Raw genomic sequence first — 21060 nt, forward strand, 5'->3', positions numbered from 1 at the left:
TTTTTATTACACACTTCAACCATTCCATCAAAAAGCCAGTTGATAATAAATTAGAAATATTATCTAAATATTAAAATTTCCCAATTAAAAACAGATTATTAACTGAATTAAAACTTATAAAAGTGTATTCTTTATTTTTTTGCACAGATTTAATACTTTCAATACCAATATTAGTCTTGGAATAGCCGAGTTCTAAAGTTACATATATGTATATATACAACAACATTAAATGAACATTTTGATTTTTTGAAAGACAAGATACAGTTCTGTGCCTTGTCTGTACTTATCTGTATATAAATTGTTCATCATTTAGAACTGTATCATCATATTTCCTTTTTTGAATTAAATGAAAGCTTTTCTTATTTTTAACAAAGTCTATATACATGTTTATCAATATTTTAAATTTCTATTTCTATGTATTAGGTTAACTTAGAGTCCTAAAATCAGAATCAATAGAACCGTTTTGGAGTTCATAAGAAACAACTATGATTTATATGTATATATATGTATATAAAGTTTGATTATCATTCTATGTACTTGGCTCTTGAAAGATTCAGTTTATATCTTACATATACATTATTTTAATGATACAAAGCGTGAGCAAGTGTCAGAATTATAAATTTCTCTATTTAACATATATATATATAATTGCGATGCGTATTCGATTTGGCTGCAACAATAAAAAATATGCAATATCAGTTTCCATGGTCACACAGATTTTACGTTAAATAAGATACTACTAACATCTTCTAAGAATCCGAATACCTTGGGCAGCTTCGGTAAGAAATTACATTAATAATTGTAAAATTAGACTTTACGTAAATAGTACCTTAAAATGCGAGTCAGGTGCAATACTAAGTACGAATGGAATTTTCTATAGATAGATTTTTCTCTTTCAAAATATACAATTTATGTTATGTTAAATAATGTTAAAGGACTTGTTTCTGAAATCATATTGTTTTCCATTTTCGTAATTTTTAATATGGAATGGCATAACATGATCTAATGAATGTATTTTTTATTTATACAGAACTTGTTTAACAGTACGGATATGAAAACTTGCATTGTTTGATATATTTAATATAATTTGTTATTTTGTGTACAAAATTTGTTACGACACAAAAAGTATTATTTTTAGATCCAATAAAGTACGATTATCATTAGTAGGTTTCTTTTCTATTAAATGTTTAATTGCCAGTGACTTACAAATTTGGCACATACCAAATGTAAATTAATTATACTGTATTATAGGTATCTGAAGAATTGTACTGTTCTTCGTGTTTCATACAAACATTAATTGTATAAATTAACTCTCCGACAAAAGGCTTATTTCTTTAAAAAGATTAAAATTTCGTTAAATGTTAAATGCACAGGAATATATATATATATATATATATATATATATATATATATATATATATATATATATTCCTCTTTTTCATATTTATTTAGTACTCTTTCTTGTTAAAATTTTTTTACTTTAATAATGCACATTAGAAACATTTTTTTTTAAATTATATAATTTTATATCAAGTATTAAATATTTTTAAAATAGTTGCAATTCTACTTATCATGTTTTATCATCATGTTTATTTAAAGACAATGTGCATTAAATAAGTATGGAAAATTATGAAATACTATTCATGAGATCAGATACAAAAACTTGGGATTTAGAAAATGATTTAAGCAATGTAATAAATCATTTAAATCATAAAAAAAATATACAAACGACACTTCGTAATCTTGTACAAAAGTAAAATTAATACTAAAACATGAAAGCCATCAAATAGGATTTCATCAATTTACCTTATGTATTTATATTGTAGTTTGAATTTGAAAATATTTGTTTACTTTTTGAATGTTCAGAGGATCCATATATAATTCGTTAAATAAAAATTTGCATTTGCATATATATCTTTACTTTCCTTAAATAGAAAAATATGAATTAATCGTAGCAGAAACGATAAAAAATATGGAATACGCTTCATAAAATAGGTTTAAAAAATTAAAAGTTTTATAGTACAAAATAAAATAATTTTCTTCTTTTCTTTTTTAAATCACCAATAGCAAAATATTTTAATTTGTTATGCATGCGCTTAATTTTATTCATTTATGTCATGAAAAGTTTGTAAATAGTGTTTAATTTGACTCAAGAAGCGTATATTTTTGGGTATATTTCAATCTGCAAAATATTTTGCACATAAAACATATTATTAATTTACAATGAACAATTTACAAAAATTTTTAAAGTAATTATAAAGTTAGTTGTCGGTATTACATGCGCTTTTTAACACAACAATTTCGTAGTACATTTCGATAGTTTCAAACTGACCTGTGTTTCTCATCTTTAACAGTAGCAATTACAGCATCGGTTTTTAAAACTAGCTCTTTATCCTGTACATGTAAATCACTGTTACTTGGTTCCTTTGAAAGAAGAGCATTAGTATTTTGTATCACAGTCTTAGATTCAGAGGTAAGAACATGAGATGATTCAAGAAGATGAGAGAGTGCTTTATTTTTTTCCAAAACATCCTGCCGAAGATTGAACATAATAGTATTACCAGACTGAAAAAAATTTTTTTTAATTCATACTTTTATCATTTTGCAAAAGTATCATACTACTTATAGAAGGTATAGACATGTTGATGGTACAATTGGTTATGCATTCTGTGCAAGTATAAAATAAAATCTTTTATTCTAGATATTATTTTCTAAAAATTATTAAATATTACATGAGAGATCGATTTCTAACTACATTAATGATTTATTAAATTCTTCAAGAAAAAAATTATTATAAATGGTTTATTACCAGATGCAATTTGTAACTACTAAATAGTAAATCTATGAACTCTGGTCAACGACTTTTTTGTCTTTTATTTTTGTGTTTGTTATAAAATGTTAAATAATTTTTTAATGTCATTTGTGAGTACGATTTTTAATGTCATAATTATAATTATGCATTATAATGATAATTATAATATGTAAAATCCAAGGAAAATGTTTCGTTAAGTATATGTAAACTTGATTATTGCTCAAAAATTGATATTTTTAAACATTTACTAAAACGAGGACTATACTATATACTATATTTTCAATTTATTTTTTTTATAGAAAATCATTCCATATTTGTTCATGTCATCTTTATGGTGATATACTATGCATCAATCATAGGATAGATGTATAATTAATAAATTGTCATTTGTTCCAGAAAACGTGTAAACATTAATGAAAGTAAGTAAATATACAGTGGAACTTCGTTTATATGAACGAAATTCTAATAGTGCCTGGTTATCTGAACTTTAGCTGAGTTCCTATTGGCTGAAGTACATAAACAGCAGGGGCGCGCATTATGTGACACACTCTCATTCTTCGCAATCGATAAAAGTTTGCAACATTATTATATATTTAAGAGCAATTGTTTCGAGTTCTTATTAATTAAACGAAAAACAACAATAGATAATGTCTTGCCCTTAGACAAATTCATGTAAACGAAGTTCTAGTGTACATATTATACTTATAGGTTTGTAAATAATAAAAATATGTAATTATTACCTTTACATTAGATGTTATAGATTCAGTATGAGATGAGTTTGTTGTGGATAGCATAGTTAGACCTTGATCTCCATTATTCAATGTAACATGGCGCTGAACCACATTAATAGGAGCATTGTGTTGACTCGTGACACACAAACTTTTTCCACCCATTATTACTTTCCCTAATACTTCCTATAATATATAAATTATATAGTGTGTTTACATTTAGAATAAAATGCACGATAATTATTACTCTACAGATAAACTATTACTATACCTTGCCTGCTTGAGAGAGAGTAACACCTTTGGTTTGACCCTTTTGTATAACAATCACGTTTGTTTTAGATCCTAATTTTGTATCAGGGTGGTGAGATATATTTACAGTTTTATTAGAATTTAGTGTAACACCCTAGAACATTACATATTTGTCATATATTTTTGTATCCAATTTTTAAATCTAATTTACATTATATCTTTATATTTAATTTTAATATCTTTATAATCCATTTCATTGTATAGGGTGTTTGAGAAGGATTTGTCATATATGTCATCACAACAGTGATATTCTATACTTACGAATCGGCGAAGATCTGTAAAAACAATTGCCGCAAAATTGACCTTGATCAGAAAATTGATTTTGATCAAATTTTCAAACGAGTGTAATCATTTTTCTTTTTTTTTGCTCCTTTCGCCAATGAACGCGAGATTGAGCGAGCTGCTTTCCGATGTTTAGTAGTATGACGTAATGCTATTTTTTGATGATCTAATCATACGAAATCGCATCGATCTGGAATCTCTCGTGCACGTAGTGATCTTCCATTATTTTTCGCTGAATTACACTATATTTCGTCAATAGCACGCAATGTAGATAATAAAAACAGACTGACGCCTCACTGATTTTGAAATCGCAGAGCGTGCACTCGTATTTCGTACAAATATTGGGAAGAGAAAGAAAGAAAGAAAAGAAGACGCAAACTCATTGCTACAGGGGTATCTATGCGTGAAAGCAATCTGTTAAAGATAACAACTAGCTATTTATGTCGTGTATCCTCCAAATATAAAGAAAGAAAGAAAAAAAGAAAGAAAGAAAGAAAGAAAGGTATGAGATAAATAATAGTGTATCCGGGATATCTACTAGGGTACATATAATAATAATTGTTATATAAAATAATATATAGGCAGATTATAAATAAAGTGAGTTTGAAAATTAACAAAACTTTAGTATTTCCAATTTGTTCCTTTGGGACTTTTTATCATTACAATGAGTAGAATTAGCCTTGAATTTCTCGGTAAACATCAATTTTGTGGCAATTTTTCTGTATAGATCTCCATCGATCCAGAGGTGTAATAAGTGCAGAGAAGTAGTACAACGCTGTGGTGATCGCGAGAAATCATTTTCGAACACCCTGTAACACTTATCTTTAAAATCATACCACCTTGGCAGTGGTTTGATTGTTGAGCGTTGAAGATAATTTTTTACAAGTTAATGTTGTTATTTGCTTAGCTTGAGGTGGCCCTGGTCCATTAGATACTGTTGTAACAGGACAAACAGCCATCAGTCGATGTGAATTACCTAATGATGATCGTAAAAAAATGAATTAAATTATTGTAATTTCTGAATTCGACCATGATTAATTTTGATAATACTTGCTGGAGGTAATAGTTTTAGGTATTGGAGGTTTTATGTTAGAATGTATTACTGGCACAATGCACTTTGTGCTACTTGTAACTGAATTTGAATTTTCTGAACTTGATGGTTTTTGTAAAGTGTGAGATATGGATACTTTTGAACCTGAAGTAGTATCAAAAATTAATCCAATTAGGCTCAATTAAACAATGTATTGTATATTCTCAGATAAATGTATCCATACTTAAACTATCTTGTGTAGATACATCTTGAACATCAGGCTGAAATTTATTTCCTGTTGTACATGACACATTACCGGACACCAGAATTGCAGATCCGATTTTTGTATTAAGCTTATTTTGCGTTGTAATTACTCTTCCTTTAGCTTTTGTAATATTTGTACCTACTGGGATTACTGTATTCACAAAATTACCAGGTGGAATTACTGAATGGTTACTGGCACTTTCTTGTACTACTGATTCCTTAGATTCTGAATTTGACATAATGAATTAAAAAAAAATTGTATATCACTTAACCATACCATCAATACACTATAATTAAGGGCAATCACCTGTAATATTTTCTCCACAATTAATATTTAATGGTATTATAGTGACATTTTGATGCTGTAACGAATTTGTAGATATTCGTGACAAATGAATAGTATTTTCTAGCGATCCTTTATCAGCAGTACCATGATTAAAAGTTCCTATTGAACTTGAAGATACTACCAGAACCTACATTATATATATAATTATTAAATAGTTTAAAAAAGTTATTTTCAATTGTATTATTTTATTTTCTCTCTGTTTTTTTTCTTTTTTCTTTTTTTAATTACCTTGTTTGGAGGTGCTGGTGAGAGAGGAGAAGAGGCTTTACGTTTCTCAGGTATAATACATTTTTCACTGCTATCAGAGGTATTGCTGTGATTATTAACTTCTTTATTCCTATCTGATTCAGTGACCTGTAATATATTATGTGTAATAATTAAAACAAAATTTGAATATTTTTATAATATAAATAATCATATAATTTAAATTACCTCAGTTAGAACATTTTCATCACTTAATTTATCTTCACTAGATGCAAACTCATGATTGCTAAACGAGTTTTCTTGTACTTTTACCTTCACAGGAGATTCATTTGTAATATCTATGGAAACAAATATAAAACAAGAAATGAAGTTTCTTTACATTTTGAAATGTTCAAAAACACTATTGGTTAAATCTGCTTAACTTACAGTTCTATAGCCATACATTATTTTACATAGACTAAAACCACACATTTACCAAAATAGATAATATTTTTCCTTAAAACCTTTTGCATCCTCTGCTATCTCATGAACATGAAGATTCCTTTTGTTTGCTGCTACTGTTGCAAGGGACAAGCTATTTGCTAAAGTTGTGAATGCAGATCGAGCCTTTAATCTCGGTAAAAGTGGAATAGCACGTCGTCCTTCAATAGTCCAATCAGTACCAGTATTTGGACCACTTAGCCTATATAATGACATCTTATGAAGATTCAATTGCAAAATGTTCAAACTCAACAAAATAAGTTAAATTTGAATAACAATCTTTAAAACAAAAATTGATAAGGAAACATACATTAAGAGAATTAATATGAAATTGCAAAGCAAAATCTATTTTGGGTCATTAATAGCATTCTAGAACAAAATTTTTTGGAATGATATATTATAATGAAATGTTATTTAGAGAGGAAAATCATATAATGTATCTTGTTTTAATAAATACTTACTGCTCAGCTATTGTTGCTAATTTTTCATCATTAACAGCTCTTCGTACTTCAGCACGATGTCGTTCATTAGAAATATGTAAAACTTTAGCAAGTTCTTGTAGCAATTTCTGTTTTTCACTAGTGAAAGGACCTTGAGCACGTAAGACAGACACCATATTTCCATAAGCTTCTAACTCTACATTACAAAGAAATCAACTTCAATGTATAAACATAATATATGAAGCTTAAAATAATTATATATACTTAATCAAATAATAGTATAAATATATATACACTTATACAATTATATTTTCTAATAATATAATTTTAAATAATTTGATAATTTTTTTATTCTAATTATTAAGTAATCATTTAAAATACAAGAAATATATATTTAACAGTATCTGAATTGTTTTACCCATGATATTTAGTCATAATAAAAATTTGTACAAATTTACATTACATTAGAGATACTTGCAACCAATATTTATGTTACTGATAATTATCACACAACTTTATCTGGGAAGATTTACTTAATTATTGATTTTTTTTAGTTTACAACTTATACACGCTTAAATATACATAAAGATTTCTTTCTCTGACTTAACAGAGTACAATGAGTATGAATATAATACAATGCAATACATTATTGGTTTTACAAAACAAATTATCTTATACATACAATATATACAAAAAAATTACAAACGTACTACAAAAAATAAGAAAACAATTTATGGGAATAGAGTTATATTTAATAAAATGTAAATACATTTTCAGAGAGTAGTAATAAATTTGAATACATTCATAAATAATAATGATAATCGCATATAGATCATTGGATTTCTATTTAATATGTTTCAAACATACAAGTTACGGGTGTTCTGATATTCAATGCTTATTTTAAAATTAAAATATGTGTTTAACGCATACAATGATAATGTTACTGTAAAAAGCTAAATATTACCGAGGCAAGAAAATTATACGAAACATAACCTTACCCAAACATCGTAAACATTTTCTGCATTCATCGCGGGTCATGGTTTCGTGTCTCATCGGCCACATGATTGCATGATTCAATCATTATAATATACACCGTAAACTGTGATAACTATTCATACACTTTTCCCACATTTTCGACGTTTCGTTGACAGTATGGTAAGTTGTAGATGAAGTTGCCGTATAATTACTTTTATTGTAACTAGTTTTTGTTGTGGTGTTGGTATCACTGCAGTAGTATTGATAGTACGTTAGTTAACTTGAATTCAGAGTACCTAACCTATATAATCTCTTAAAACTGCAGAATCAAGAAAAGATAGACATAAAAAATAATGCAAAGACTTAAGCTCCATAATTCGAATGTGCATTTTAAAGAAAGAAGATTCAAATAATTTCATTTTATATTTTTAATTTATTTCAATATACTACAATAATGTATCCTTTTAAAATTTTTATTTTCATGCATACATATCTCAGATATTTTCTTTGATAAATGTATGTGTATATGTAGGCACAGTAGTTAAAAAAAAGTCTGCGTACAACTCTCTGTACCGCAACTCTAAGACAGATGTAAAAAATGTTTAAAAAGTAAAAAAATGGCGTTGTACTTGTAAAGAAATATAGAGTACATAATTAATCCTGTGCCTATCTTAGATTACAACACGTAAATTCATTCATTCAACACGAATATGATATCATGACAGAAATTCGTATCAAAAAAATCTGTGCACAAAGGTTCTCTTACATGATAATGTACGCTTAACGCTCTAACAACGATTAAATTATTAATGCTTTATTGAATAACTTCTGTCTTCTCAACATCCGGCAAACGGTTACCATAGAATTTATTAGTTTTTTAGCATTTTCTATTGATATTTTATTGCACTATTCTTACAATATTCTTTGAATGTTGTATACATATTATGTTTGCTTATGCCTTTATTAGTACTTTCTCGTACAAGTACCGAGTACAATCTCACATTTTACGTTTGCAGTTCGCAGAACAAAGGACAACGAATAAAAAAGAATAATAAAGTAGAAGTCGCGAAAGGTCTTTGTTCATCACGCAAAAATTTCCTACTTTTATCAACAAGATAATTAAAAAATCTATCACATTTAGATTTTTCCGATTTTTTCTTTTTTCAATGCTCTCGGCAAGATATTCAATGGCACACGTCTCTAAAGAGCATATTGACGTAGACAATGCTGCTAATTTATTGTCAATTTCTAATTGTATATTTTCACTTTCCGCACTAATATTCCCTTTTTTTATTTTGTTTAATGGAACATCGTCTGATGTGGAGGTTGTAAATTGGAACAATACATCCTCTTTTAATAAAGTTGCATCAGAATCAAGTTGACAATTACTGTTATAAGGATTAGTATTCAAATTCAACATCATATTCTTCCTGATGACAAGGCGCACTACTTTTACAAAAGGATTGGCATCGTAAGCGCCATTGTTTATTCTAAGAATTAAAAATAATTTTTTTAAAACATCTGTGTTTAAGCAGGAAGTCATAAAAGATATTACATCTTCCCTTTTTAAATCATGCCAAAGCTATGCGGTGACATTTACTGATTGTCGCAATGCTAAGAAACAAGGCGGAGATTTTGATCCAGAAGGTGTCATTACAAACCAATTAGTTATATTCTCTAATTGTTGTAACAAATCAATTTTGACAGAAGAATATGAATTAAAAATGACACGCTTGTTTAGATTAGGATCATGAGCAGATCTACTATTTAAATTATTATTAGTTGGTAGTTCCTCTGATTGTCGCTAGAGACATCATTGTCAGAAAGGCATGTACGTGTGTGCATTAATGATATTAATAATACAGAACCTTAAAGTGGCTGCATTTGTAGTAGACTTCAGAGCTACTCTATACCAACTTCAAGCCAAAGAAGCACACCGCACCAACTTTAAGTTAAGAAAGCTCTCTATTTTATCATTCATATATTCATATATTCATATTCATATTTCACCATATATTCATATTTTGCTATTTGTTATTTTATCACACCTCCATATCTTTTCTAATTTGATGCAATGTAATGGATACCAGAGAACTAACAGGAAATAATCACTAATCACCAGAGCCTTATATATTATACCGCGGTGTGGAGCTGTGATTAGGCGATCGTAACGTCGCTCCTACTAAGTATTGTAATTTGTGTTTTAACACAAAAAGGAAAGAAGAATGTAAAGTTAATATGGTGTTAAACTAGTGAGGTTAATAATTCAAAGTTTAGAAAGATGTTTATGGTATAAGGATCACTTTTCGAGTAGACAATTTTGTAGGCATCTTTCGAATCGAATGATTTCGATCATTGACAGTGTAGAACGTCATGACATCGACCAGTAAAAGTACGAAAGAGGTTCTATTGTCTATCGTCGATGACATCGAGTTGATAGCGAAGTACGATTTAAATTTGCTACAAATATTTAAAATAAACATGTTTCAATAAATTGTGTTTAATTTTGTCCTTTTATTGCCGTTTTTATTATCCTAGAGAAATGATAGAAAATACGATAGTTCAAAAACCATTGAAACTGTCAAACGAAGAACACTCTCAACTAACAGAATTGTTAATTGCTAAGGACAACGAATTGAAAGCAATTCTAAAACGAGCGGCCGAGCAAGCAAAAATTAACCTGAAAATGGAAGCTTTAAAAGCCGAAGTTGAGAGACAAGACCAAGATATTCAACAATTGCAGCGACAATTAAAAGAGGCAGAACAAATTTTAGCCACTGCAATTTATCAAGCTAAACAAAAATTACAATCCATTGCCCGCGCTAATAAGAGACCTGTACCATCTGAAGAATTAATTAAATATGCACATAGAATAAGTGCGTCAAATGCTATATGTGCTCCACTTACCTGGCAACAAGGGGACCCTAGAAGACCTTATCCTACTGGTATATTATTTATTTGTTGCATTCCTATCATTTCTTTGTAAGTCATGAAAATTATATGTATTGTTACAGATATTGAAATGAGATTAGGTTATCTTGGAAGGTTAAGTGATCTTCCTTTAAATGGTCAGATGCCAGGTACTCATCCTGGAATATCATCAGATTTGCATAGACCTGGACATCCAGTAGGTGGTACGTTTGTAGGAATTTACTTTGTGTATGTGTTTGCATATACATATACTGGTACATTTAAACTCATTTCGTTCCGAATGGAATAATGATTATTTCAGAACCACCTGTATCGCAAGCTAATCAATTTGCATGGCATTCGTCGGGTGAAATTCATATGTCTGTGAGTGGACAAGGAAGCGTTGCCATGAATACCCATAAGCAGGAAACAGAAGATGTTGAAGTTATGTCCACAGACTCTTCAAGTAGCTCATCTAGTGATTCTCAGTGAATATTGATTTTTTGTAGAGTTTGAGTAAACTGTTTTATGGATTCAGTATGATTTTAAGCAAATTGTATGCATATGAACGTCCAAACAAGTATTTTACAACGAGATACTAGATTTATTAGGGATTAATAGAGATTCTTCATTATTAGTTTGATACATTTATTAATCCCTGATAAAATGAAGCGATGAGGATGTAACAATATAAATTATCATTATACCTTTTATACATTTATTACATAGATTCAAGTAAAACACTTGGCAAAACACTGTGTAAGGATTGATCTGTGTAATACATCTCTGGATGTGTCTGAAATAGCAAATGATAATGGCTTTTTCCGTTCTTTCTAGAGATTATAATACCTCATCAATTTCTTCTGCTTACCAGTTGCACTTCATCTTTGAAATTCGCTTTTTGAAATAAAATATTTTGATTGACGAATGTAAGACCCAACAGCTCACAATCTGCTCGAATTTTATCTATATCTTTATATAGTAAAAGTTGTTGCAATTTAATTCCTGGAAACGTGAAAACTTTATTGTTGTATCCTGAGCTCATGATTTTCAATGCCATCCTGTAACATTTTACAATCGCACGTTAATGGAAATTTTGCCTGTCGAAATTTGGACGTATATGCATACCTTCTTAATTTTTGTATGCCCGCCATGGCTGCGCAAATAAGTAACGGAGGAAGTTGTGGAATTAAAGAACAGACGCGCACATAATTTTTTAAATACCAAGCGAATGATATTTTTATGGATAATTGTACATTTGGAGATTTTCTACGAAAAATGATAAATAGCGACGAGAATCATTATTCAGACATGAAATATGTATTTGTATTTGAACATATGAATTGTGAACATATATCATTTATTCTGTTTTGTTCGTACCGTAAATCGGGAGGAAGTTGTAATCCTCTCATCAAAGCTTCCGTGTTACCCATGTGCAAAAGAATGTATAATGCTTCCATTTGTGGACGATCATCGTTTAACATTAATTTTTTCATATCGCTATTAAGTTCCAGAGAATTTTTTTTATCTTCAAACTCGTCGTATAAGTTTAACAAACGCATTATACATTCGGCGAGGTGTTGCTCATTGATTTTTGCATTAAATTCGGAAATACTTCGCTCGCATAATCTGCAATTGTTCCTCCGCATCCATTCTACTACTGTTAACACTGTACAATCTCCAAATTTACATTAAAAAATACGATATATCGTACCTCTGCTCAGAATAAACCAAAAATCGAACTATGAATTCCAACAACCGAATGTTCGTTGGGGCATCTATCCTTTGAATTGCAGCATCTTGCCTGATGGATCTGATACGATCAAAAATAAAATCATATACTACTACCCAATCAACATCGTTTCGCGTAGCTATCCTGAAATGAATTTACATACGTATGTATATGTACATTGATGTCCATAAATTTATTTAACTTGCTTTCACTCGTATGAGTAAATACTTGGTAAACAAATATCGAATCGTTGATAATAAGACTGGTGCTGGACGTAATTGTTTCATATCTGTCATATCTAATCCTGCTGCTGGACGGCTAAAGCATTTTATCGTTTTTGCTGGATCTGCCTTCGGCAATTTTGCTCCCTTCGTATTTTCATTGATCTCAAACTTGTGTAGTAAACCCTCCTTTTCTCTACTATAAGTATGTTGTGTTACGAATTATTAAAGATTTATTCTTAGCATAATTTAAATTTGTATTCACATTTGTATACGATGAAAATAAAATAATTGTGTACGATTCTTTATAATTAATTAAGTCTTTTCTTTCAAGCATTCAAAATGAAATGAAATGAAATGAAATGATAACCTTTATTTGTGATAAAATGAAAAATTATGTAGTATCATAAATTGTTCATTCAAATATAATTTACATCTATTTAATGCAAAAATTTTTATCAACAATAGAAAAGTAAACGGATGCAAGAGAGATAGTCACCGTTAAACTACCACAAAAAGATATTGATGTATAAATTATAAACAACAATTTACAAGAAAATTTTCGTCAAGATTTGTTTTGATTTCGCAATCGTGTATGATCGAATACATGATAGAATATAATTGGCACACGTATAACTTACATCCAACGTTCTTTGTCTGGACACATTAACAAACACGTTCCTTGTATAAATTCGGTCATTTTAAAGAAAATCCCTTAGAAATGAATGCTTATCGTGACTATCGCGTTTCGCATATGTATGCATGTACCTAAAAAGGTTATGTCAGTTATCCCTTGATCAATTCCGCTAAAACATTTACAGCGTTTTCTGACGAGCGGCACGTAATACAACGCGATTAATTGTAGCGTATGAGAATCGTAAAATTCGTAAAAACGAGTTGCGTTACCGTAGACGTTGGTTGACGTACTCTATAAATAAGATCCTACATGGTATACACATATATTTATGTATGCATCGGTTATCAAATAGTTATATATGTAATACAATTTTTCTTATAGTACAAATTACAAGTGGAATTGAAATAATCGCATGATGGTTGTTTTTTTATAAATTTATTTCCTTATTCTGAAATAAGAAAGTCTCGTATACATATGCGCATCTTAAATGATGGAATTTAAAATGAGAACGTATTAAGAATGATCGAGGAAAACGTCCTTGTGGATTACGCACGATACACCTGCTATTGCGTAGTCACTTTATCGACATCACCGTTATTACACGAAGGTTAACGTTCTTGCGTAAACTTTCTCTTCTCTTTCTTCTTCTTCTTTGTCTTCATTGTAAATATTAATAAAACTAAAACAAAGTTAATTATACTATATTTCTCTACCTTAAAACAATGATAATAATCCAGAATCTATAGTCTAGATTGACTAAACTGATCTATGCCGGTGATAATCAACGACGACATTACGCGGTAAATGCATGTATTCGATATCATCGAATTTTCTTGAAATTTTCGCGTGGAACGATAAAAGGAAACGACCACGTCAAAATCGCGTTTGATCCTCAACATAATTTTGTAGTCACTTGGTCTCATTTCCTGGTTGAGGCAACAAATTCTTTTCCGATGCTTTCCTTTACGATGCTTCCAACGAAATCATTATATACATATGTATATACTTTATTCATTACATGTTTGTAATGTTCGACCTTCTTTCGAGCTCATTTTTCGAGAAATGTAATAATTGCGCAATAAAAATGCTCAAATGTTTTACATTTTGATTATGAGTACCTGATATTGTCGTCGCGTTTCAATTTCAATTCCTGCTTTTGTCCAAACAAAAACGTTTAAACGTTCGTAGGAAAAATCATCTTGCGTCGATCTAATCATAGAAATATCCATTAATATTTCCTTTATACGATTATTAATGTTGCCGTTCCATAAGCATATCGATTGTATCTTTAGCTGTATTATATATCTATTTATATGTATCCATACTTGGAATTGGACATTACGTGAGAAATTTTTCATAAAAATTATAACTGTCATTGTCATTTAAGTCGATCGTCATCGTCGCCGTTACTAAATCATTGCTATTTCTATTTATATGCGATAAAGGTTGAGAAGGGATAAACGATTTTATACATTTATGCATATGTATATGTATGTCACGTGTAATTTTGATGGGAAAACCGTGACGCATGTCCGCGTTCGATCGCCAGATTCTTCGAAAAAATTCATACTCAACTCTAAAGTTTCGCTATGTAGGTATGTTAAAAACGAATGATGATTAAATCGTTCAACGATTGATACTTCAGGTTATACGTTGCAGTCTTTCATGTAAAAAGACACTCGTTATCTTAAATTGTTGTGCGATATGTGCAGTATGATATGAGCAATTATATATGTATAGGTATAGAAAGTGATCCTTATTCTGACTGTAAAATGAAATCTTTTATCGTGTTGTCTTATGTATCAAGGGCGATTTTATGATAAGCGCGAATCATTTTCTATCTAAAAATTTGTCAAATTTTTAAATTTCGTTTTTTTTCATTCATATTTATTGAGAAACTCGCAGATTTAAAAAAAATCACTTTGAAACGCATTCGCTTCACAGAGAATCTTTGTCGTTTAGTTTTCTCATAAAAATTCAAATAATAATTCCGTTACTAATTACATATATATATTACTAGTTGTAACATACAAGTAACTAACTACTACAAGTAACATACTAAGTAACAAACAAGTAAGCGAATTCTTCAAAGTGTTTATTCTCTACTTTATTTGCATATATAGAAAAATGCAGTTTAGTACGTATACAGTTCTTTCCGGGGCAATCTGGCTTTATTTCATCTGATGAACAAGATCATTTTTGGAGTGTCAGATAAATGGGCTTCGTTATCGTTTTAATAAGATAAAACAATACAGTTATGTAATCTGATTATAATATCACAGCAAATATCATTAAGAATTATCTGTTTCATGAATATTCTGTTCATCCATTCGTACTTAAACTTGATTTACAGCAGCATTGTATAGCACTGTAGGTACATCAAGAAGGGAAGTTTACTCGATAATGTATCATCGATACGCCAGAATATTTCTTTCAAGAATATCGATGGAAATTCCCGCGATGTTTCCTCACAGGGGACGAACAATTACAAGAGGAAATAACACGAAACCGTTGACGTCTACATCGTGATGTAGACACACGTTAATCGGGTAAAGTAAGAGGACCGTTGGTAAATCGTGGGGTACGCGTGACCTCCAGGAAATCCTTGTATAGAGAAACGAGCATCGCTGCATTCATCCAGTCTTTCTTAAAACACCGTTGATTTTACACAGCCGCATACGTATTGAGACGAGCAGACGCGAATAGGAGATCGACGTTATCGTAAAACTGTTAGATCTGTTAGATCATTAAACTTATGCTTTGCTTTCTTTTTCTTTCTATTTCTCTTTCTTTCTCCCTTTTTCTATGCGATAAACGACACATAATATTATGTCCGCATATTGTTGCAACGAAACATTAAAAGAAAAAGATTCGTTGACGGCTATTCTCGGTCAATCGTAAAGACAAATTGTCGGATAATCACATTTGATCAGCAGCTTGAAGGGAATACTGTTTGACGTAAGTTTATGCTTTTTCATGTAAGAAGTGCATATGGATATCGAAATGTATAAAAAACGATCGGAAAGTACCGACAACAACCTTATATAATGCGGTATATGTGTGTGTCTACATTTCACATACATATATTGATTTTGAGATTTTAAAGTATATGATTTATTATGCAGATTATCAAAAATTAACAAGACATTAACAATTAACAATACAGATTGTCATTTGTCCGATCAAGTTGTTGTTACTTTGTTATTAAACATCTAAAACTGGTATCCACTTCGCGTACATAATATGCATGATACGAAATCATTCCTCGTTAACTATTTGGTTTGTCGAAATTTAAAACACTTATGATATTTAGATTAGATAAGATAAAGTGAAATGTATTGCATTTGTTCCCTCTATTCGTTCGTTGTCAATCTCAATATTGAATGCACTGTCTGTTCGCGATGTTTGTGCAATTTCTTTTGCCGGTAAAGTGCAACACTATCGGATAATTGTAAATCGTGCGAATATTCATTTCGTATGCCCGTAATATCGGGCAACTCTGTAAATTCGCAGATCGTGCCGAAGATGACGCATCAAAAAGTGACATTATTTTTGATAGAGTTTTTTTTACTGCTTCGCTGCTTTCTTTCGGGTAAGTGAAAACAAATACATACATCATAAAAGAAGTCAATTAGTTGACATTAGTTATTCGCATCGATTTCCACGCAAACAGGGAAGAGTTCTAATTTTCTACAGCATATACAGTATATACTTTAAAATAGAATAACTTTTTCAAAATTGAACCAAACTATTTGGTGTTTTTTTCCGAGAGATTAGACGGATTGCTTTACTAGATGATGTATAAAAAAGATTTCGAAAAAATTGCAGTCAATTGGAATCACGAAGAGAAAAGTAAAGTTTATTTTTTATAACTTTTTTATCTGGTCCTATAATAAAATTTTAAACAACATAGTTTGAAGATTTATGCCCGTTATACATATACATGTTGAAAATTTTATCGAAATCAATTGATACGGAAATAAGCGATAGGCATCGAAAGATGTAAGAATCTTTCGATTTTAAGTCGAAAGTCATGAAAAACCACCATTTTTATCATTTTTTTTTTTTTTTACTTGTACATGTTTGTACCTCATAACAGCGTTAATCAATTTCAATGAAATTTTCACCATATATATAACTGCCAAAAAATAAATCTTCAAAACGTGTTGTTTAAATTTTCATTATTGGTCTAGAAACAAAGGTTATAAAAAATGAGTTCGTTCTTTTTTTAAGAAATTATTAATTTCTTTTTTTCAATTTTTAAAAACATTTTTTTATACGTCTATCGATTAACGAACCACGAATACCTTTCTACTTGAAAGTACTAGTACAATTTTTATTATTGGATAATCCTTTATTTCTTTAGAAACTATTATAACGTTGCGCAATGATTTTGAATTCGGAGACATTGACCCGGAGATAGCGGATGAATTAGACTGGACGAAACATCCTTGTCGGCGAAATTGCAAAGACGATGATCCACCGATGGAATGTCGTTACGTCTTTAGATTAGAAGCTTATTATACAATGAGCAAAGCGTGCTACGATTGCCCATTCAATGTCACGGATTGCTTTCGTGAACATTGTATTCCGGCAGACGGTATTCAAAGATCGATTTTGGTAATAAACCGACAAATGCCTGGGCCGCCTATCGAGGTATGTATGTACGATATACAACCGAATAACGCGTGTTATAAATCCGTCGATTGAAACTGATACCGGGACGTGTAAAATACTAAAAATCAAAATTGATTTTTTTAATGACTTTGGTCTTCCTTTTCTTTTTCTCTCCCGATGACAACCGTGTATACGTGTTCTAATAATTGGTTTACTTTGTTATTTATTGTTATTAATTATCACAAAAGTACATGTATTGATCTATATATAATCTATAGTCTTTACAATGTTCAACGACATGGTATATAACATACATATATAACATATGTAACCATTGCCTGATAGAAATGATTTAAATTCATATTTAGTTACGGATATTGGCATATTCGAAGAAAATTCATACTCCGTAATATCCTAACTCTAACTGATATTCATATACATACGTAGTTACATACGTAGTAGACATAGCTAAATTAGAATCTATTTATTTATTAATGAGTAAATTATCTACTCCGTCGTAGGTGTGCCAAGGTGACAGGATAATAGTCGATGTAATAAATTTATTGCATTCTGAGAGTACGACAATGCATTGGCATGGTCAACATCATGTTAAAACGCCGTACATGGATGGTGTACCCTACGTATCTCAATGTCCGATTTCGCCAGGTTCAACTTTTCGTTATGATTACATTGCCACAGAAGCAGGCACGCATTTTTGGCATTCTCATTTAGGTGCGAGAGCATTACCAATTAAACGTTCCATTTCTCGTTTGTTTGGCAAATCGGTCAACCGTTTTTAATGAAAATCCGAATTTTTAGGCTTCCAACGAGGTGACGGAGTATACGGTGCATTAATCGTACGTACACCACCGAAAGTGAATTGGCATAAAATCTTGTACGATATCGACGAACATACTATCCTGATCTCAGATTGGACTCACGAATTAGGAATTGATAAATTTTTAAGTCATCATCATGCAGGAGGAGATAATAAACCACCCAATATATTGGTTAATGGTTTAGGTCGTTTCGTAGTTAATCGACACGGAAAGAATATATCTGCTATAATGCCAACTGCAACATTTACCGTTAAACAGGTAACCTTAAACAGGCAGATAAACAAATAATTTCTGCTGGAGATTTACAATTATCACGTCTCTTTTAATTTACATTTACATTTACAGAATGCTAGATACAGATTTAGGCTTATCAACGCCGAATTTCTTAATTGCCCGATCGAATTATCAATCGACAATCATACTATACGTGTAATTAGTTCAGATGGACGTGATATCGAACCTGTCGAAGGTACGTACAAGTATAAAAGGAAGCAAAAAAGAGGGAGAAAGAAAATGATAAGGAAAGGGATTTCTTAACGCAGAATTTATAATTCTAGCGGGATCTTTGATAAGCTACGCTGGCGAAAGATTCGACTTTGTCATTGAAACTGATCAAAACGTGGACAACTATTGGATACGACTTCGCGGATTAATGGATTGTGACGAAAGATTTACCAAAGCCCATCAGGTTGCTATATTACGATACGAAGGTGCGGCCAAGAAAGATCCAAAGGGTGTGGTTGCGTACGAACGCGAATCCAACGATTCTATGGGTCAGGTGTGTTTATGTGTACTCTGCTCGAATTTTTCAATTTATCATATATCTATATTTATACGAATGTAGACATGTGAAATACAATAAGATGTACATATAACAAATGTGTTTTTCTTTCAGCGAGTAAATGCTTTAAACGAGGGTACAGAAACTGATAAAAGTATCAGTATACCACTGTTAAAAGCTATGGACAAAAATGACAAATCTAATACTGCACCTCCTGATTATCAATTTTATGTGTCCTATGACTTTTACAAAAAAGATAATCCTCATTTTCATAGGAACAACCTTTATGGATTTAATCAAGGTAATACCGCCCATATTGACCAAAGATGTAATAGATATACAATATATGTATATGTATAACATAAGACATATATGTAAGTAACATTTGATAAATTTCTTGTCTGCTTGATGCAATTTCTAGTAAAGGATACAAAGCGAGTGCTCACTCCTCAATTAAACCATATATCAATGAAATTACCTTCCATGCCTTTGTTATCTCAAAGAGATTTCATTGATTCAGATCAATTTTGTAATGCGAGTACTGTTAAACATTGTGTGCAAGATTATTGTGCTTGCACTCACGTGCTCCGAGTAGATCTTGGTAGTGTGGTGGAAGTAGTTTTAGTGGATGAAGGTTTGGAAATTATTTTATATTATCTATCCATAAAAATCACACGATTGAAATTGCTTGATTTTTCATTATTTATTTTTTAGGTTTTGCTTATGACGCGAATCATCCATTCCACCTTCATGGCTATCAATTTCGCGTGATTGCAATGCAGAGAGTCGGCAAAAACGTCACCGTTGACCAAATAAAAGCATTGGATAAAAAGGGAGCGATACAACGAAATCTTGACCGTGCTCCGTTAAAAGACACTGTAACAGTGCCGGATGGTGGTTATACCATTGTACGATTTCATGCGAACAACCCAGGTATTTCTGACAGATAATCAGAGCACAGTATACTATACGTTCGTTCGATATCTTTACAAATTTTATATTATGGTCATTTTTATCAATTTTAGGCTATTGGTTGTTTCACTGTCACATTGAGTTTCACGCGGAAGTCGGAATGTCCTTGATTTTTAAAGTTGGCGAACACAAAGATATGTTGCCAGTACCAAATAATTTTCCTTTGTGCGGTAATTGGCAACCTGAAGATATACGATTTAAACCAGATGCCGCCAACATTTTATTAAACACTGCGGAAAATTCCGTAATAGAAAATTCAAGCACGACACTGGATAAAATGATTGAAAACAGTATACAGCAATACATAAAGGTGTTACCGCAAATTCTAAAAACGTTACATATCTCATCTTCGGCTAGCATCTCAGTTATTCCGTATTTCTTGATTTCTTGTTCTTCTTTTATCGCTGTAGTCTATAAGATTGTGTAAAAACGGAGGTCGTTTGTAAATATATATACTGTATTAATCTTCCCATTACAGCTA

General features: G+C 30.6%; 4 protein-coding genes across 17 annotated transcripts; 2 read left to right on the forward strand and 2 right to left on the reverse strand.

Moving 5' to 3' along the window:
* Positions 1-103: 103 nt before the first annotated feature.
* LOC117235728 (BRCA2-interacting transcriptional repressor EMSY) lies at positions 104-8306 on the reverse strand. 11 transcript variants are annotated; one of them, XR_004493723.1, is made up of 15 exons: positions 7894-8305; positions 6917-7091; positions 6479-6657; positions 6204-6313; positions 6000-6125; positions 5733-5898; positions 5406-5651; positions 5186-5326; positions 4968-5107; positions 3812-3943; positions 3553-3726; positions 2333-2565; positions 1807-1925; positions 745-774; positions 608-670 (listed from the first exon to the last, which is right to left on the reverse strand). XR_004493723.1 is itself a non-coding variant. In XM_033498036.1 (13 exons), the coding sequence occupies exons 1-13, from the start codon at positions 7955-7957 to the stop codon at positions 577-579; spliced, it is 1839 nt and encodes a 612-aa protein (XP_033353927.1). In that variant the 5' UTR covers positions 7958-8306; the 3' UTR covers positions 104-576. The 11 variants fall into 11 exon arrangements, 9 of the variants coding, with proteins under 9 accessions (XP_033353927.1, XP_033353923.1, XP_033353924.1 ...); XR_004493722.1 differs by having other exon boundaries at positions 608-774; XM_033498036.1 differs by lacking the exons at positions 745-774; positions 1807-1925 and having other exon boundaries at positions 104-670; positions 2333-2424; positions 7894-8306.
* Positions 8307-10172: 1866 nt separating this feature from the next.
* On the forward strand, positions 10173-11486 carry LOC117235737 (mediator of RNA polymerase II transcription subunit 4). Its single transcript, XM_033498051.1, has 4 exons — positions 10173-10314; positions 10409-10815; positions 10885-11004; positions 11103-11486. The coding sequence occupies exons 1-4, from the start codon at positions 10244-10246 to the stop codon at positions 11270-11272; spliced, it is 768 nt and encodes a 255-aa protein (XP_033353942.1). The 5' UTR covers positions 10173-10243; the 3' UTR covers positions 11273-11486.
* LOC117235734 (SAC3 domain-containing protein 1) lies at positions 11362-14077 on the reverse strand. 4 transcript variants are annotated; one of them, XM_033498047.1, is made up of 7 exons: positions 13931-14077; positions 12741-12932; positions 12495-12656; positions 12161-12409; positions 11909-12049; positions 11652-11841; positions 11362-11576 (listed from the first exon to the last, which is right to left on the reverse strand). In XM_033498047.1, exons 2-7 carry the CDS (start codon positions 12806-12808, stop codon positions 11502-11504), a joined length of 885 nt encoding a protein of 294 aa, XP_033353938.1. In that variant the 5' UTR covers positions 12809-12932; positions 13931-14077; the 3' UTR covers positions 11362-11501. The 4 variants fall into 4 exon arrangements, with proteins under 4 accessions (XP_033353938.1, XP_033353939.1, XP_033353937.1 ...); XM_033498048.1 differs by having other exon boundaries at positions 13924-14075; XM_033498046.1 differs by lacking the exon at positions 13931-14077 and adding an exon at positions 13375-13650 and having other exon boundaries at positions 12741-12929.
* Positions 14078-16832: 2755 nt separating this feature from the next.
* LOC117235727 (laccase-1-like) lies at positions 16833-21006 on the forward strand. The gene is made up of 10 exons (XM_033498029.1): positions 16833-16962; positions 17737-18026; positions 18509-18719; positions 18807-19084; positions 19172-19295; positions 19384-19604; positions 19722-19908; positions 20029-20241; positions 20322-20540; positions 20633-21006. Exons 1-10 carry the CDS (start codon positions 16848-16850, stop codon positions 21004-21006), a joined length of 2232 nt encoding a protein of 743 aa, XP_033353920.1. The 5' UTR covers positions 16833-16847.
* The last annotated feature ends 54 nt before the right edge of the window (positions 21007-21060 follow it).

Source organism: Bombus vosnesenskii, unplaced genomic scaffold (assembly GCF_011952255.1).
Source record: "Bombus vosnesenskii isolate JDL3184/JDL3185 unplaced genomic scaffold, Bvos_JDL3184-5_v1.1 scf7180000013319, whole genome shotgun sequence".
NCBI classification, from domain to species: domain Eukaryota; kingdom Metazoa; phylum Arthropoda; class Insecta; order Hymenoptera; family Apidae; genus Bombus; species Bombus vosnesenskii.

What these genes read in the sequence shown, in the direction of transcription:
- LOC117235727 (XM_033498029.1), top strand. Translation starts at nt 16,848, where the DNA reads ATGCCCGTAATATCGGGCAACTCTGTAAATTCGCAGATCGTGCCGAAG. An exon ending in CCAACGATTCTATGGGTCAG is followed by an intron (nt 19,605 to 19,721) that starts GTGTGTTTATGT and finishes TTTTTCTTTCAG; the next exon opens with CGAGTAAATGCTTTAAACGA. An exon ending in ATTTCATGCGAACAACCCAG is followed by an intron (nt 20,541 to 20,632) that starts GTATTTCTGACA and finishes TATCAATTTTAG; the next exon opens with GCTATTGGTTGTTTCACTGT.
- LOC117235734 (XM_033498045.1), bottom strand. Translation starts at nt 13,433, where the DNA reads ATGACCGAATTTATACAAGGAACGTGTTTGTTAATGTGTCCAGACAAA. An exon ending in CCAGACAAAGAACGTTGGAT is followed by an intron (nt 12,933 to 13,374) that starts GTAAGTTATACG and finishes ACATACTTATAG; the next exon opens with TAGAGAAAAGGAGGGTTTAC. An exon ending in ATTCGATATTTGTTTACCAA is followed by an intron (nt 12,657 to 12,740) that starts GTATTTACTCAT and finishes AATTCATTTCAG; the next exon opens with GATAGCTACGCGAAACGATG.
- LOC117235728 (XM_033498030.1), bottom strand. Translation starts at nt 7,957, where the DNA reads ATGTGGCCGATGAGACACGAAACCATGACCCGCGATGAATGCAGAAAA. An exon ending in GATAGCAGAGGATGCAAAAG is followed by an intron (nt 6,314 to 6,478) that starts GTTTTAAGGAAA and finishes TTGTTTCCATAG; the next exon opens with ATATTACAAATGAATCTCCT. An exon ending in TTGTGGAGAAAATATTACAG is followed by an intron (nt 5,652 to 5,732) that starts GTGATTGCCCTT and finishes TGTCAAATTCAG; the next exon opens with AATCTAAGGAATCAGTAGTA.
- LOC117235737 (XM_033498051.1), top strand. Translation starts at nt 10,244, where the DNA reads ATGACATCGACCAGTAAAAGTACGAAAGAGGTTCTATTGTCTATCGTC. An exon ending in GACATCGAGTTGATAGCGAA is followed by an intron (nt 10,315 to 10,408) that starts GTACGATTTAAA and finishes TTATTATCCTAG; the next exon opens with AGAAATGATAGAAAATACGA. An exon ending in ACCTGGACATCCAGTAGGTG is followed by an intron (nt 11,005 to 11,102) that starts GTACGTTTGTAG and finishes TGATTATTTCAG; the next exon opens with AACCACCTGTATCGCAAGCT.